Source organism: Rhinoraja longicauda, chromosome 26 (genome assembly GCF_053455715.1).
Source record: "Rhinoraja longicauda isolate Sanriku21f chromosome 26, sRhiLon1.1, whole genome shotgun sequence".
NCBI lineage: Eukaryota > Metazoa > Chordata > Chondrichthyes > Rajiformes > Arhynchobatidae > Rhinoraja > Rhinoraja longicauda.
In genome coordinates, this window is record NC_135978.1 from 24,428,252 (window position 1) to 24,446,052 (window position 17,801).

The 17,801-nt window shown below is 45.5% G+C and overlaps 1 protein-coding gene across 4 annotated transcripts in view; it reads right to left on the reverse strand.

Annotated features, from left to right (window-relative positions):
• Nucleotides 1-251: 251 nt before the first annotated feature.
• Nucleotides 252-17,801, reverse strand: part of ypel2a (yippee-like 2a) — a 35,204-nt gene continuing 17,654 nt past the window's right edge. For all 4 annotated transcript variants that reach the window (XM_078422208.1, XM_078422205.1, XM_078422207.1 and 1 more), the window contains 3 exons: nucleotides 8,251-8,294; nucleotides 7,680-7,788; nucleotides 252-4,854 (listed from right to left, as the gene is read on the reverse strand). In XM_078422208.1, the coding sequence (XP_078278334.1) occupies nucleotides 4,765-4,854; nucleotides 7,680-7,788; nucleotides 8,251-8,294 (243 nt within the window). In that variant the 3' untranslated portion in view covers nucleotides 252-4,764. The remainder of the gene's footprint in view (nucleotides 4,855-7,679; nucleotides 7,789-8,250; nucleotides 8,295-17,801) is intronic.

The window sequence follows — 17,801 nt, forward strand, 5'->3', positions numbered from 1 at the left end:
CTAAGGAACTAGTTCATCTGAGGGATGGTTGCAGAGATTTGATACTATTCTAAATTATTTTACAAAAGTTCATTCATCAAAGGAATCTTATTTCCATGGGCATGTTTTATAGCGAGAGAATTCCAAATTATGGAAAAAATGCAATCGAATATTTGAAGACGATGGTTTATTTTATTGATGGAGCAGAATTGTCAAAAGGGATTAAAACATTAAAATAAGTGTGGGGGGGGGGGGGGGGTGCAAGGCGAAGGGGTGTGAGATGATTTGGACAGCGCAACACACTGGCACAGGTTCAGTAGCGCAGTGCGAGCGGTCACGGCGTTCGCCACCCCGCGGGAGGGGTTGTCTTTTGACAGAGGTCCCACCCATTTAATCCGCGCACACGTCAAACCGTTGGTTCTGTTGCCAAAAAATAAATGTTCCAGAATCAGCGACTAACACCTGATGTGAACAAAAGCGCCAAGATAATGCGTCAAAGAAAATAGTTGGTGCCAAAAGAGAACACAAACAGCAGGTTTAGTCTCCCCGCTCTGCTCGAGACTGGGAAGAGGTCGATAATCAAGGCCCTCCGGAGTGTAGACAGTGGCATCCGCAACGCTGCAGGTGCCACCTATCAGATGGGACGTCAAACGAGGACCCTGCTCGGATCTCTTGGACAGTAATCCAGTGTCTGTAAATATTTCGTTCAGTTGAGAGATAGAGCGTGAAAGCAGGCCCGAGTCCACGCCGACCATCGACCATCACCAGTTCTACGTTATCCCACTTTGCATCCAGTTATTGCGCATTAGGAGCGTTTAAAACATGCCAATTAGCTCACAAATCCGTACGAGAAAACACACGGGGTCACATGGTGAAAGTGCAAAGTCCAGGATCAAACCCGGGTCCCTAGCATTGAGGCAGCAACTCCACCATCTACGCTGCCACCTTTTATCGCCGTTCCATTGATGTTTATGGTAGCCTGCTCCTGTTATTGTGACAGCACAAGGTGCCTCGCTGGCTGCAAAAAGCTAGGGACGTTTTGCGAAGGGTAGATGGGCTAGGCATGGTGAGCCGAGCGAAGGCTTCAGATCATTCGCCCGCAAGAGTACTGATGGCCCTTCCTCCGAGGCCTTGGAAGAGGCTCCGCGCGGGGACGACCGTAAATCTAGGTGCAGTCGAACCCCACCCTTCACGTGGTCGCCCTGCTCCATCCATGGTAGGGTCCTTGAAGAAGGGTCTCGACCCGAAACATCACCTATTCCTTTCTGTCTGACCCGCCGTTACTCCAGCTTTTTGTGCCTATCCTTGATATGAACACCTCTGCCCCAGATTGACCTGGTTCTCTCGACAAGAACAACTTTTTTGATCCCGGAAGCCAAACTCCAACGCTTGACCAGGAGATGGCGATTCGACCGAGCCAAGTGGCCGATGGCATTTGTCCACTGCTGAAAACACCAGAGATCACGTTTTTTTTAATGCACCCCACCAGAGCCACAACTGAGAATGAATGCAAAAACCTTATTTTGAAATAAAACTCGAGGGATGGGTCAGGCATTGCTGAATATATTATAAAAACATTTTTAAATATGAATATTTACAAGAGTACACAATATAAGAAAGTTCTGCATATATATTAGCAATTTGTTTAAATAGGGGCACAGCACTTTATCACACAAGAGATGGTTCAGCAGAGAGCATGTCCTCCAGCCAATCAGGGGACGGCTTTTGCCACAGGCAGCCAATGGGGGGCCAGAGTTGGAAAAGGTAGGAACAAGGCGGCGTCCAATCACAAGCCAACGTTGGCCAGAAGGAAACAAAAATGGGCCAATGTGCTTGCTGGTGGGACAGCGGCTCGCCCAACTTCGGCTGCAAGGGGTTGCTCGGGACATGTGGTTTTACGTGCGTGGCAGAGAAGACAGGCATGGCAAGTCAGCCGCAAGTTGTTACAGTATGTCCACTAAAACGCTATGCAAAGTTCTGCTTTCTCTCTCCCTGCAAACACCCACATCACCAAGTTAATTGGCTACACTTAGTCGGGTTTGGTCTTTGGACTATGGGTCTTAGCATCTTTTAGACCCTCCCCTAGGTTGGGAAACAAGAGGCTCTTTGGCCGACAATTTCAATGGTGTCCTGCAGGCCCTGATACCCGCCCGTGCTGTCGCTATGATACTGGTTGTGCCCCATGACAAGTGTGTAAAATTCGCACACTTGCCACTGCACTGGTGCAAAGTTCTCCCAGCTGACAGGAGAACTTGGCACTCAAAACCTACCTTAGGTTTGGCAAGGTGAAGGGTGGGTAAGAACTTCAGTTCACAACTCAGTTTAGTGGGAGGGGAACCATTTTGTACCATTTGGTTCCAAACTCACCGCAGTCCAGTGACACTTTCTCTCATGGGTCAGACTTTTGAGGGTTCATTCAACGTGCATGATCTGAGGAGCTTTGGTCAACACATGAATGGGTGCTGTGACCAGCTACACAGGAAGGCCAAGAGGTCAGTCACCCTGGCCTAGCCAAAGATACCACAGCGTTACCCAGTAAAGCTGTCTACACCAAATTGCTCCGTTGACACCGCTTCTACTTTGCTGCATCCAGGATCTGCTGCAGTCCAGCGCGAGGAATCGACAACTAGAGGGACCTTCTGATCTATTAAATTACCTGCAGGTCACTTAATGGAGAGAGGCCCCCATGACGACAGAAAATGGCTCCCCAACACTTGCCTATTGGTCAAATTACTGACAAAACAAAACATGTTATCAACAGGATGAGGACATTCTCACACTCATTCCTAAAGAAGTCTGGGGAAAGTGTGTTGACACAAATGTCATTTGGACCAATTATCAGTCCTGCATTATGAAAAAACACACAAACAGGAAGAAGCCATTCAACCCCTCATGCCTATTCTGCCATTCAATTAGATTATGGCTGATCTGAACTCCTTTGACCTACCTTGGTTCCATGAACCCCAAAGTCCATGAAAGCTTCCAGCCTCAGCAGGTTTTTGAGCGAGTCCAGATTCCACCCATGTGCAAGGAATACCCCTGACCTTCCTGGCTCCAATGTCAAGGTTGTGCTTCCTTGCTCTGGACACCTTCCAGTAGAGGAGAGGTTTAACCTATCTATCGTACTAAATCATCTCAATTAAATCACTCCTTAAATCGTCTGCAATACCAGGACTACAACCCTGCCCACATAATCTGTCCCAAATTTTAACACCCAAAATTCTGGTATTAGCTTCATCCATACTGGCTGCAACCCCTTCCATTCCAAGTATCTCTACTGAGAGCTAACTCCCAGAACCGAGCATGAACTACGGACACGAAGAATTCAAGTGGCCCTTTGGAATAGCAGCAACAGACCAAGTAGTATGTGGACTGGTTATGCTGGTATTTCAGTTATTCTAACGGGGCCTTTTCTCCCAATATCCCACAAGAGGTTGTGACTATTATTGAAAATCATCAGCAGGTCCACAGGAGGAGCCAAGTTTTGTACCGACTACTCACTGAGAGATTAATTTTCTCCCTCTGTTGATATCTTTGGAATTTAAGATTTTGTCAGAGCTGAAATCTCAGGTTTGGGCATTGCATTGACTCATTCTCTTGCACAATCCTCGGTAGGAAGGATCATTCTCCTTTTATTTTGAGGTATTTTCCTCTCTTTGTCTACAGCAGAGGCATGGTCAACTACAGAATGCCGAGGCACTCCCTCCCTCCAGAAATCGAAGCATTGGTGAAGATGACCTCAACACTGAATTAGGAGCTTGGAGAGGTCAAACCATGGGCAGCCTCTCACCCCAGACACAGGCACCAACAGCTCAAACGGATGACAAATGAACAGGTTGGCAGTAGAGAGGGGGCAAGGAAAAACACAAACAATTACCATGGGGCAATGCAGCGGCAGAGGCTGCCCCTGAAGCCATCGTGGCATCTTCCCTTTCAATCAGGCAGCACACAGTGCTTATTTTTAGCCATTTTCATTCTGACTTGCCCATTGCCAGATAAACGTTGATGTCATTAAAGAGCACTCTTTGAGTAACCAGCATCTCTCATTGGTCCCAAAACAACCCATCCTTAGGGGGTGGGGTGGGGAAAGTGGACATTCTGCTCCCTCCCAAATCAACCCATTCCAGTTTGTCAGTCCAGTCAATTGCAGCATTACTACCACAAGTCTGGAGTGAGAGGAGCAGGGGTGGTAGGATATGCTTTGGTTCAAGCCATTTGGGCACCAACTTCATTCTTTCTGGGAGGGGCAGGCATTTCCCGCAGTGTGCGCCACACTTGGGAGCTGGGGTGGGGTTTAGGAGCTGGGGTGGGGTTTAGGAGCACTCCCAATAGCCGACTGGCATTGGGGTTGGATCAGCTGAATGGGACTGAAGCTCCAGATGCTGTTAAGGCACAAGGCCTCGACTGAACTCTCCGCTTGCTTTCACTCAAACTCCCTTCCCTCCCCCTCCTTGCATTTCCCAGCGTAGGCTGCGCTCAGGCAATCACTAAAAACGGTTCTCAACTTAAAATCGGGGAAAACGTAACGGGAAGCAGAACGCTCGAGCTTTGATGGGATCGCTCAGACAGCTCTATGGTGGAGAGGGAAGGCCAGAGACTTTTGGCCACAGGAGAAGCAGAAAAGACGAGGGGATAATGATGAGAGAGAGAAAAACGCAGAGGCGGGCATGTGGCAGGTGGAGTCGAGCAGCCCAGCTCCCCCCATACACGGACAACCAAAGCCTTCAGCTACTTCTCCTGCTTCAGAGTTGACAACTCAGCAGTCGGCTCCACTTTCATCTTCCGTCATTCCCAGCCATTGTCTTTGATCATGTGAGCAAGTTCTATAATGTACTTCCCTTCCTTGTACTTCTGGCTGCTCTCAAAGGCGTGTTCCTGTAAACAAACAAGAATTGTTTAGTGGTAGCAACCAAAGCTTGTGTAAATTGCATTTCAGAGAGCAAAACATTACAGGAATAGTCAGACAAAATATGGCAGAATTCACATCAGCCAGGTATGTTGACAGGCAAAAATGTGTTTATATTCATTTGACGCCAACAATGTTTTTCTCCCACATCTCAGAGGTGTGCAGGTTTGTAGGTTAATTGGCCTCAGCAAATTGCTCCTAATTTCCAAGGAATGAACGAGGAAGTAGGATAATGTTCTTAGTGTGAATGGGTGGTTGATGGTTGGCGTGGACTCAGTGGGCTGGAGTTTGTTTCCACGGTGTTATCTTTCAATCAAAGCGATAGTAAGCTCCCATTTTAACCAATGCAGTCTATCTAGTAAACATATTTCCAAAGTGTTACTGGGGAGGGAGTTCCAAGACTTACACCCACAAAGGAGTGACAGTAGACACACAAGAAATTTCAGGTCTTGGAATCTTGAGCAAAAACATACAATGGCTGGAGGAATTCAGAAGGTCTAGAAGAAATAGACCCTTCTTCAGTCTCAAGAAGGGTATCGAACTGAAATGTTATCTGACCATTCCCTCCTCAGATGCTGCCTGACCCACCATTTGTATGTTTTTGCTTAAGGTATGACAGTGTATTTCCAAGTCAGGATAAAGTTCATCTTATATTCCATAGGAGGCCATTCAACCTACCAAATCCAGGCCAGTTCTTTCACTCAATCCCATTACCCTACTTATTTCTTTGTAACTAATTCTTTAACACACCCTCACTTGCCATTCTCCATCACTCCATCTCCTGTACATAATATCCTATATATGCTCTCACCTGGACTCTGTGTACTTGAAACAAGACCCTCTACTCAACGGCCACTGACACAAGGATCACGGTACAGCAGTCAATTAACCCAACAACCAGCGTGTCTTTGAGATATGAGCCGGGAAGCTGGACTGCCCAAGGAAAATCCATGCAGTCAAAGGATAAGGTGAACTCCACACAGACAGCACTGGAGGTCAAAATTGAATCCAGCTCGCTGGAAAAAAGTGGAGTGGCTGCACTACCAGTGGAGTGTTGCCCTCAAAGGTAATCCTTAACTGGTTGGCTTCCCATGTGCCTGCTGCATTTGTCCTTTTCTCCAGTAGAGGTCTCGGCTTTGGAAGGTGCTTTCAGAAGAGTATATTCAAGTAACCATATTGCATTATACCCATGGTAAACATATGAGTCACAGTGTAAGGGGATAGGGAGAGTACAGAATAGTGGCTGGGGTGCCAATCTAACAGATGTTGTTGAGCTCGAGTACTCTGGATTTGCACTCAACCAAGCAAGGGGAGAATATTCCATCACGCTATCTTACTTGTGCCTTGTAAATGGAGTGCCTTAGAGACCCAAACAAACTCCTGGCAGCTGAATGTGCACTAGCCAACGGTAGAGTGAATGAAACTGGGGAGAGAGATCCAAGGGAAATCAGATTTGAAGATTAGAGATCTAAGAGGATTAAAGAACAGGAGCTATTTACGGAGGGAAGAGGTCACGGAAGCATTTGAACACATGTGGGATCTATTTATTTTTAAAGAGATTCAAAACGTGAACTACTGACAAAGGGACTGCGACCCAAAATATTAACTCTGCCTAACCTTTTCAGTGTTTACTGCTTTAATTTCAAATCTTCAACTTCTGCAATGTTTTTGATTTTCATAATAAGAGAGCTGCTGGGCTTTGATCATCCCCATGCTCAACATTGGAATGTTCGTATCTGGATAGAGGTTTTCTACTATTTCGCAAGCTAACCCACTAACATTGGGAAACAATAACACTAATGTCTTCATTATATGATCACTATACAATGATAATCAGCCAACCATGGTCACATTTGATCATTGTCCAAGAACATAGAACAGTGCAGCACAGAAAGAAGCCCTTCGGCTCACAATGTCTGTGACGAACATGATGCCAAAACCAATTCGTATCTGCCTGCACATAATCCATATCCTTCCATGCCCTGCATATTCATGTGCTTTTCAAATAGTCTCTTAAATACCATTATCATAACTACCTCCATCACCACCGTGTGTTAAAAAAGTTTGTCCCACATAATAATTCCTTTAAACTTTGCCCCTCTCACCTTAAAGCTATGCCCTCTGCTATTGGATATTGCCATCCCAGGAAAAAAGGTCCTCAATGTCTACCTCATCCAATTTTATTTACTTCTTTCAGATCTCTCTTCACCTTCAGGGTCCAGAGAAAACAATCCAAGTCTGACCAACCTCTCCCTGTAGCTAATACCCCCTAATCCATGCATCATTCTGGTAAACCTCGTCTGCACCAGTTCCAAAGCCTTCACATCCTTGCTATAATGAGATGACCAGAACTACACATAATACTCCAAATGCAGCCTCACCAAAGTCCTGCAAAACTGCATCATGCCTTCCTGACTCTTATGCTCAATGCCCTGTCCAATGAAAGCAAACATACCATAAGCTTCTTACTTCAGTGTGTAGAAAGGTCCCCACCCCAAACGTCACCCGTCTAATCCCTCCACAAATGTTGCCTGACCCGCCGAGTTCCTCCAGCACTTTGTGTTTTGCTCAAGATTTCAGCATGTACAGTTCCCATGTCTCCAGGTTCATACCTTGTTTGTGGTTCAGGTCTACGTCAGTTTGTCAAGTGAGTACGTGTGTAAAGGGTCCAATATACTGTCCACAGTAGGAGGGTAGACTGTTAACCACAGTTTGCTTTTATACAATACCCAGAATGCAGACAAAGTGTCAAAAGGCACTTCACTAAAGCGATAATGAACACACAGCAACTCACATATTTCCAGCCCAGTGTGGTTTTGCAGTTTTCACAGTAAATATCCGCCACTGCATGCAGGCCCGTGAGTAAAACACGCTCCTCTGCTGGTCCACAACCCACATTAACTCTGTAAGGAGACAAGAGCAAACAGCAGGGTTAACATCAGCCAGCACACAATGTAGAAACTAAATATATAAAAGATGAAGAATGTTGGTGTTTTACCCAAATCACTGTACATGCATGGAGGTACAGTGATTTGGAAGGCAAATGATATATTGCAAGAGCAGTTGAGTAGAGAGGTCTTGTTTCAAGTACACAGAGTCCAGGTGAGAGCATATATAGGATATTATGTACAGGTTTGATCTTCCTAACCAATGAATCTTTCATGCAGGAAAGTGATACAGAAGTAAAAGATTAGCTAAGATCTAATGAATGGTGGAACAAACACAAAGGCCAGAATGGCCTCCTCCTGCTTCCATTTCTACATTCTTTTAAGGGGAGACAAACCACAGAAATTTGAGGTTGGGAAGCAGTGTGGCATGCAGGAATATTGTTTTTCTTTGGCTGGAAGTTTAGTGCTGATACTCACACTGAATTGAACAGGTAAGCTCGGCCTTGGCTCCCTTGAAAAGACTGTAAAAAGAAATGAGAAAACAAAAATCATTGAAAAACCTTTCAAAGACAAAGGAGACTGACAAATCCAGAGAGCATTGATCCAGCAAATGTCACCAATTTAACACCTTAACAGCCAATCATGTATTAAATTAAAAATAGAGATGACTTGTGCACAGCAAGCTCCCACAAACAGCAACAAAATTAACAACAAGGTCTTTGTGGTGCTACTGATGATTTAGAAATGAACCTTGGCGGTTGACTTGGAAGAATGTTTAAAAATAGACATCAGTGGGGAGAGAAAACCAGGGTGAAGTGTGTCTGGATAACCTCACTGCTAATTTGCAAGACCAAACCACAATGTGGCAAAGGCTTGTGATGAACAAAATCCTTTACAAAATCTTCTTATCTGAACCTTTATCCCAGGGTGAAAATGTCAAAGACTAAAGGTCATAGCATTAAGGTGAAAGGTGTGCGGGGCAAGCTTTTTTTTGTACACGAGCTGTGGTTGCTGGTGGCAACGTGCTGCCGGGGGTGGTGGTGGAGACAAAAATGATCGTGGCATTTAAGAGGCTTTTAGGTAGGCAGATAGATATGCAGGGAATGGAGGAATTTGGACCGTGTGCAGGCAGATGAGATTAGTTTATCTTGGCATCATGTTTGGCCAAGACCTTGTGGACTGAGGGGCCTGTTCGTGTGCTGTACTGTTCTATGTTCTGTGCTAAAGTACAGGAAGCATTAGCTAGTTCTCCTCCCAGCTGTCTGCTCTCTGAGCTCAAAACACCAAAAGGAGGAAAATAACAAGGAAAGAAAGGGTGATCTGTATCCTTAATAAATGCTGCAGTTTCTGAGGAATTATGGTACAACCCATTCACAAACATTACTTAAGAAAGCTCAGTCCCTCATTGACTATTAAGAGACGGGCAAGCAGGACTTTTTCAACCCAATAGATCCTCACACTATCCTGCTTGTTACACAGGCAAATGCCACCAGCACTGCTGCTGTTTGCATAGAATGCATGGATTGCTTTGCTCACACAAGGAACTGTTTAAAGAAGGCGGGGGAAAGAAAATATTGGATAACTGCTCCATGTGGAACTTATTTCCTCAGGGAAAAGAGAGCCGAATAACATTGATTCTTTTAAGGGGAAGCTGAATGATCGGGGTAGATTAAGTTACTTTGGGGAGCACCTGCACCACAGACCTGTTCTAACTTGTAAACGTAATAATTAACCCTTTTAATGCCTTACCTATTCTAATAAGCAGCTGAAAGTTTGGCATCACGGTCCCAAGTGATGGGAACGGAATTAGACCATTCGGCCCATCAAGTCTACGCCACCATTCAATCATGTCTGATCTATCTCTCCCTCCTAACCCCATTCTTCTGCCTTCTCCCCAATACCCCCGACGGCCGTACTCATCAAGAATCTTTCAATCTCTGCCGTAAAAATATCCATTGACTTGGCCTCCACAGCCTTCTGTGGCAATGAATTCCACAAATAATCCATCCACTGTCCACAAAAACCTCTGGTTTCCTGACTGGCTGTTCTACTCCTCATTTACTTGTCCCATAGAGAGGTAATGGGTAGACAAAGATGAAGGGCTCACCCTGTTCGGTCCCTTGTGTGTAGTGTGTAATGAGTGATCGATTCATTACAAAAAGGATGCAGAGGCTTTGGAAAAGGTGCAAAACAGATGCCTGTATGAGGGAGTATTACCTACAAGAAGAGCTTGGGAAAACTTGGGTCGTTTTCCCTGGAATGACAGAAGTTGAAGGAGACCTGATAGATGTATATAAAATTATGAGATAGAGAGGATAGACAGCCAGTACCTTTTTCCTCAATGTGGAAATGTCAAAGACAAGAGGGCATAGCTTTAAGATGAGAGCGGCAAAGTTTAAAGGAGATGTGCAGGGCAAGAGAGTGTAAATGCCTGGACCACACTGCCTGGGGTGGTACTGGAGGCAGATATGATAGTGGTATTGAAGAAGCTTTTGGATAGGCACATGGACGTGCAGGGAAAGGAAGGATATGGATCTCGTGCAGAGATTAGTTTCACATAGCATCATGACTGGCATGCATTTTGTGGGCCGAAAGGCCTGTTCCTATGGACTATTCCATGTCCCTTGTCGGTCTCTCTGGGGAAAAAAAGCTATACTCCAATCACAGAAGAGTTTTTCCGCGACCAAGCCACTTCCACAGCATCAACCTCCTGCATCCAGGCTATTCCCTCACTTCCCATATGTTGGACAACACTGACATGCGGTGCAAATTTTACAATTCTTAACCTTGTTTTCAAATGTGCTGATTTCTCCCCCACCACTATAATCCCCTCCATCCATAGAAAACGCCACGGTATCCTTGTACCTAGCTTTCTGTTCACCCTCCTCCATGAGCAACAATGTCTTCAGCTGCAGGAATTCCCTTTTCCCTTACTCCCTTGCCTCTTTTAAGACTCCTTAAAACCTGCATCTTTAAGCCGATCTTTGGTAATAGGCCTTCATTATGTTTTATGTTGTTGCCTTAGGGTGTTTTACTCGTGTTATGTAAATGCCAGTCTGTGCTGTTGATTCAAAAGCAGCCTTTTGTTTTAAATTCTTAGGATTCAGAAACTTTCCTTTTGGAATTAATAACTGAGCACAAATCATTTAAGACTGGAAATTCAGGCCAGAAAACCAAGATTCAAAGTGGGCCAGTCCTCCTTTGCTCTATGCGGTGACACAGAATGTTGGCTGGTTTTTCCAGAAACGCTAACAGCTTCTCAGTTTACTGCCAACTTGCTGCTCTGGCTCAGACTGGCATTGCAGAGCCCTGCAAAGAAGGGCAGAGCCAGTTCCTGGCTCTCCCTCTGGACGAGCTCCAGCTTTGTCAGTAGGTACGTGGTGCAAGCTTAGCTTATCGAGACCAATGGAAACTTACCTCAACTCCACCAACAACACCCACAGGACATTGATCTCTGACCAAGGAGTGAGGAAGAGGTGGAGAATGACTTAGTTCCAGAACATAATGGCACAGCTGTAGAGCTACTGCCTCAGAACTCCAGCAACCTCCGGTGCTGACTATATTTGCATTACTCCCTGTGACTATGTGGGATTCCCCCAGGTACACCAGTTTTATTCCCATAACCCAAAATCTTGCAAATGGGTAGATTACCATCAGGAAGGTGGCACAAGGGGCTGAGAAAAATGACCGCCAGGTTTAGCAATAGCTTCTTCCCAACAACTATTAGGCTCTTGAACACAACATAAACCTCAACTACGAACTTCAATGGACTCTCTTTGGTTGCACTAAGGACTTGAACTTTTTTGCGTTAGTGGTGTGGATATAATTTTTTTTGGGTGTTATTCATTATCAGCGTGTATTGCATTTACAGGCCTGTTATGCTGCTGCAAGTAAAAGGGTCATTGTTCCATTGTCAATACATATGACAATTAAAAACTATTGACTCTTGATTAATTAGCCTCTGTACTTAGTCCCTAATGCAGTGTGGATGGTAAAATGGATAGGAGTCAGAGTGGCACAGGACAGAAACAGGCCCATCAGCCCACCTTTGTACGTCTATACCATCCAATTACCCACATTTAGTCGCAGTCTTCTCGGCTTTGTGGGGAGAATAGGTTACAGGGAAAGTTAGTATGAATTTTGTTTTTGTTTATTATGCACCAAGACGCAGTCACAAACCTATTTTTCATGTGTTTCAGGCAGATCATACAATACAAAAATGCAACTACACGAGTACAAGAAGTAGTGAGAAAGAAAACAGATCCTTGATGATGTTGGCTGCGTTCCTGAGAAAGCATGAAGTGTAGATGAAGATGATGGTGAGTAGGTGGGTGTTGGGGGGAGGGGGGGAAGAGGACCTGACACGATATTGATGGAAAAGGCTAGCTTGCATGATGGACTGGAATGCAACCACAACTCTCTGCAATTTCTTGCAGTTTTGGGCAAACTGTGCCATGATGCATCCCATTGGAATGATTTCAATGGCGCTATGGTGCAGCGAGAATAGATGGCTGTATGAGACAGTATATGAATTGAGGGAAAACAGAACACCAAATAACTTCCTGAAATGCCACTTACATTATTTAAATACAATCAGCACAAAAGGCAACGACCATTCAATAAGCCCTTCATGACTGCAACAACTTTCCCCCCCAAATTTCAAGAAGCCAGGTAGGTCCATTATTATTTCAAGGTGTGGACCACATCCCACAGCATCCTTGCAAACAAGTGATTTCCAAACCTCCCAATCTAACCCACTGTCCTACCCCCTGGAGCTCAAGCACATTGGCTGCAAACACCACCATGGACCAAATGTAGACACAAAATGCTGGAGTAACTCAGGTCAGGCAGCATCTCCGGAGAGAAGGAATGGGTGATGTTTCGGTTGAGACCCTTCTTCAGACTGATGTCAGAAGAAGGGGCAGGACAAAGATAAAATGTAGTTGGAGACAGGAAGATTAGTGGCTGAATTGGGAAGGGGAGGGGATAGAGAATAAAGATAGAGGGGGAGGGGATAGAGATAGGGAAAGCAGGGACTATCTGAAGTTAGAGAAGTCAATGTTCATACCACTCGGGTGTAAACTACCCAAGCGAAATATGAGGAGCTGTTCCTCCAATTTGCACTGGGCCTCACTGACAATGGAGGAGGCCCAGGACAGAAAGGTCAGATTGGGAATGGGAGGGGGAGTTGAAGTGCTGAGCCACCGGGAGATCAGGTGGGTTAAGACGGACTGAGCGGAGGAAAACATGGACCAAATTGTCTGCTCCTGCGCTGCAATTCTACCAAATTCATTACCAAATGTTTTGTCAGCCTCCAGACTGCCATGGGCTTCGGATCATTCATACCTCGTGGGATATCAAGAACAAAAACTCCAGCTGGTCATGTCTCTCAAAGAATAAATCACCCACAGATTATGTGACCATTGAAAATAATTGATCCTCCTGAGAGTAGGGATGGACAAGATGCAGAACAATGAGGTAGGAGCTAGTCTTAAGGCACGATGGCACAGACTTGCGGGCAATGACCATTTCCTGCATCTACTGCATCTTTGTCATGACATGTTAGGGGAGGGTGAAAACAGATCTACTGCAATCTATGAGACTTCTTCAAACCAACCTCAAAGGTTAGGGATCTCTGAGAAAGCACAAAATATCTCTACTATTCCCCACCACCGTCAACTCAATGACTCATGAACTTTCAAAAGGAGTGACTGACGGAGTGGTCGGGTGGAAGGGATGGGAGTGATGCTTATCCCAAATACATTATGTGGGCGAGGAGACAGTTGGGGCAATGACGGTAGGTGGAATCATAAGGCAAGATAAGAAAGGAAAGACCCTGCCTCGTTGACTGGATGTTAAGGACACTCCTCATCTCACCCAAAGTCCAGAGCCATTGTACAATTAACACACCAAATCACCAAACCTGGGCATCAACACATTGGATACATTGTGCGCAGCAGTGATGGGCCAGTGTGGCAGGACTGAGGGAGACAGTGGGTACTTGAACGATCAGTCACTTACAGAACACAACGGTCTCACACCAGTGGTAAAATATTGCTTGCCAACTCCCAGGTGTTTTGGTTCTGCCATTACCCAGGTCACAGGCTCCAAGTAAAAAGGGAACCAAACGAAAAACAACAACCTTGTGAACTCTCTGTGACACATGACAGAGCACCTGTCCACTCAGGTAACAACGGGACCAACACATAGGCGGATTGGCGAGTACTAACTGACAGAGAATGTGTAATTCCACTGTCCTTTCACAAAAAGCCCAAATGTTTCACATCTAGAGAAGTGAACTTGTACTCTTCTGTACCTGAAGCAAATTACCACAGCAACTTCTTACCAAAAGTAATAAAAGTAATATCATTGATTAGTTTTAAGATCCAAGGGCTGGGACTGAGAGTCGGAGATGGCGCGAGGGCCGTGGGAAGCTTACCCTAATCCCATCATCGGGGATCTCAGCTTCCTCAAGCCAATTGTCCCCAGGGAGGCCTTTAATGCTCAATGCTGAGAGCCATTCCTGGGGGCTGGTTTTCTAACTGTCACAGAATCACCAAGCAAGGAGGTTGCAGGTGAGGGATGTTTTAGTTAAACTTCACAGAGTGATTTCACTGCTGATGTAGAGTCCTGTCACAGACTTTGAACTGTCACCGTGAGCTGGCAATCCCACCACCATCCCAAGGGCATGTGGCAGATGCCAGCCGTGCACCGAGGCAGTGCTTGGGGAGGGTGGTAGAGATGTGAACTTGGTGGGTGCTAATCTGCAGGGGATAGACAGGTGGGATGGGATGAAGAGACAAGCAATAGTTGAAGGGTTAACCTGAAGAACCTCTGCCATGCCTCCATCCACAAACACTCAGGAACCCATGAGTTGCTGACTCAATTTCAGACCCTCATCCCATATGGACTGCAGTCAGCCAATAAATCCACAGTAAAACACCTCCCCCAGTAGAAATCTTCCAGTGTACTGTCAACTGAACCTATTCTGTCCATCAGCTCTGAAAGAGAAAACTTGAGTTTTCTCGACTGAATGAAAGGAAAAGCATGGCAGCCGATCACCCATTCACACTAGTTCTATGTTATCCCACTTTCTCATCCACTCCCTACACACAAGGGGCAATTTAGAGAGGCCAACTAACCTATAAACCTGCATATCTTTGGGATGTGGGAGGAAATCAGAGCACCTGGAGAAAAACCACGCATTCACTGAGAAAATGTGCAACCTCCACACAGAGAGCACCAAGGGTCATAATCAAACCCGGTTCTCTGGCCCTTTGAGGTAGCAGCTCTACCAGCTGTGCCGCCCTTTAAATGCAATTTGAAAGTTGCCAATGGATTTCCTATAGGCAGCATAATCCAGTTCATAACACTTTGCCAATCTAGACCTCTTCTCTCTCCTGTCATTATTGGGTTAAGTCACAGCAATTGCGCCATCTGTCAGCAAGCATTGCAGGCGGCTTTCTTTGTTAAAATCCCTCCATCAGCAGTGGCTGACTTTTCAGCTGCCAAGGTTCCATCCTCTGCAATCTCCTCCCTAATCCTCTCTGCCCACCTCCTTAAAGATGCTGTCATCCTTTGATCACATATCCTTTCCGATGCAGTAGCTTGGGGTCAAATGGAACGCTCCTGCAAACTGCCTCAGGACCTTACTCAGCACAACGCTACGTTAATACATCGTGTTGATGTTATTGTCAGCTTGTTTTTAAAGAAATACCCGACAGATGGAATGAAGGCGAGAACGTCAATATTCTGGAATACAAACAGAAACTGTTGGAAATTCTGAGGTCTGGTAGCAGCTGTAGAGAAAAAAACAGCATTGATTGTCGAGGTTGATGATCTTAGATCAGATGCAACCGGACAAGAGGATTCCAACAGTTTATGTTTGCATTGCAGATTTCCAGCCTCTGCAGTATTTTCACTTTTGAGGTCGAGATCTGGATCAGAGTCAAATCACTGAGCCAAATATTGTCAAACTGAAGCAGGGTTTTTTTCTTTTCAAAGTTTCAAAATCCTGTGAGCTTCTGGAAGAAACTGTGGGCAGGACATGCCAATGGGATTTCACTGGCAGGTGGGTCAGAGTTAAGGTGCTAGGTGGAATTAAGTGGAAATGAAGGAAGTTTGTTTTGATGCAAGTACACCAGCTCCTTTCACCCATTATTGAAAAGGTGGGCACAAAATGCTGGAGTAACTCAGCGGGACAGGCAGCATCTCTAGAGAGAAGGAATGGGTGATGTTTCGGGTCGAGACCCTTCTTCAGACATGGAACTCCATGTCTTGGAGGACACATTAGCTTCTTGGTTTCACCTCCCACCCGATATTGTCCCACTATAGTTTAGTTTAGAGCTAGAGTGTGGAAGCAGGCCTTTCAGCCCACACCAACCGACGATCACTCGTTCATTAGTTCTACATTGCCCCACTTTCGCATCCTACACAGTAGGCAATTTATAAAAGAAAATTAACTTACAACCCCGCACATCTTTGGTTTATAAAGTCACAAGTAAAGGTTTTTAAATCAGATAACGATCAGCCAAGACAAAATTGCTACTTGCAGTTAGATCAGGACAATGGCGTCAATACCAGCCCAAAGTTAATATATGGAGGGACCAATGGGCAGAGCAAGTTGTACCCCACCCTCATTAGTGAGCGCAACCACTCAGGATTTAAAAACCTCACCTTCGTTCCACAAGTCAGTTGCACAGCACAGAAACGGGCCCTTCAACCCACCACGTCCATGCCAACCTTTTTGCCCATCTAGAACTATGGGAAGCAGTGGCACAGCTGGTAGAACTGCTGTCTCACAGTGCCAGATTTGATCCTGACCTTGGAAGGTGTGTTTTCCCTGTGACTGCATAGGTTTCCTCCCACTTCCCCAAGATTTACAGGTTTGTAGGTTAATTGGCCACTGTAAATTGCCCCAAGAGTACAGGGAGAGGATACGAAAGTGGGATAATACAGAACTGGTGTGAACAGCTAATTGACGGTCAGTGTGGCTTTGGTGAGCGAAGGGGCCCGTTTCCATGCTGTACGTCTAAACCAAAGTAATCCTGGTAGAGGGATGTACCCATCAATGCCCTGCCCTTTTTATCCGTTTGAAAGTATCTTAAACCCGATTCCATCACCTCCTGCCAGTATGTTCCAGATATAAACCATTCTGTAAAAACGTACCCCCTCATACCCTCAGGGACATTAAGACCTCTCCTTTCAAACCAATGGGAGAGATTGGTACTGCTGCAAATGGTGGACAGAGAATCGGAGTAAAAAGCAAAGACCTTCCACTCATCAATAGCAATCACATCACTATCACAGCAACGTACAGCCACTGCGGAACCTCTGACGTGCAGTCACCATGATAATGTAGCAAATACGGCAGCCAATTTGCACACAGCAAGTTCCCATCCTCAGCGAAGCGAAAGCCTTGTGTGGTGAAGCAATAACAGTTTGCCAGGAACAATAATTCTATACTTCAAATATTTCTTTGTCCATCTCAGCCTTGGTCAAGGCCTTGTCCGCCTTACCAGGCAGTGAGTCAAATTCTCACCCCAGGCATTTCTGCATAACCCAGACTGGAACGAGTATTGAGGGAGTGCTGCCCTATCAGCGATGTTGCAACCACAACCCCACCCCCATCCTCGAACAATTTGTTAACAAGACGAGGGAAATAAAAAGTGGCATCAGCCCCAGGAAGCCTTGCATGGGGTCTGGCTTAATCAAGACACCAGAAATCCAGGTCATGCTGGCATTTTCATGATAAGCAGTAGTTACTGTACAACAAATTTGCATACAGCTGCAAAATCAGGTCTGCTCATTTCACTGCCAATTACGTTTAAAAAAAAACTAAATGTGAGTAGAACTGAACGTCGATCCACGATACATCAGGTGGGCATAATAGTTTTCAGAAAACGTCTAATAGCAGTCATGTCTCTCTCATTAGTTCTGTGGATCCAATTGGGATATGTCAGTATTAATCAGTCCTCGCAATCCCTTTCTTAAAGAGACAGAGACTCATCCACGCTCAGCTGAACAAA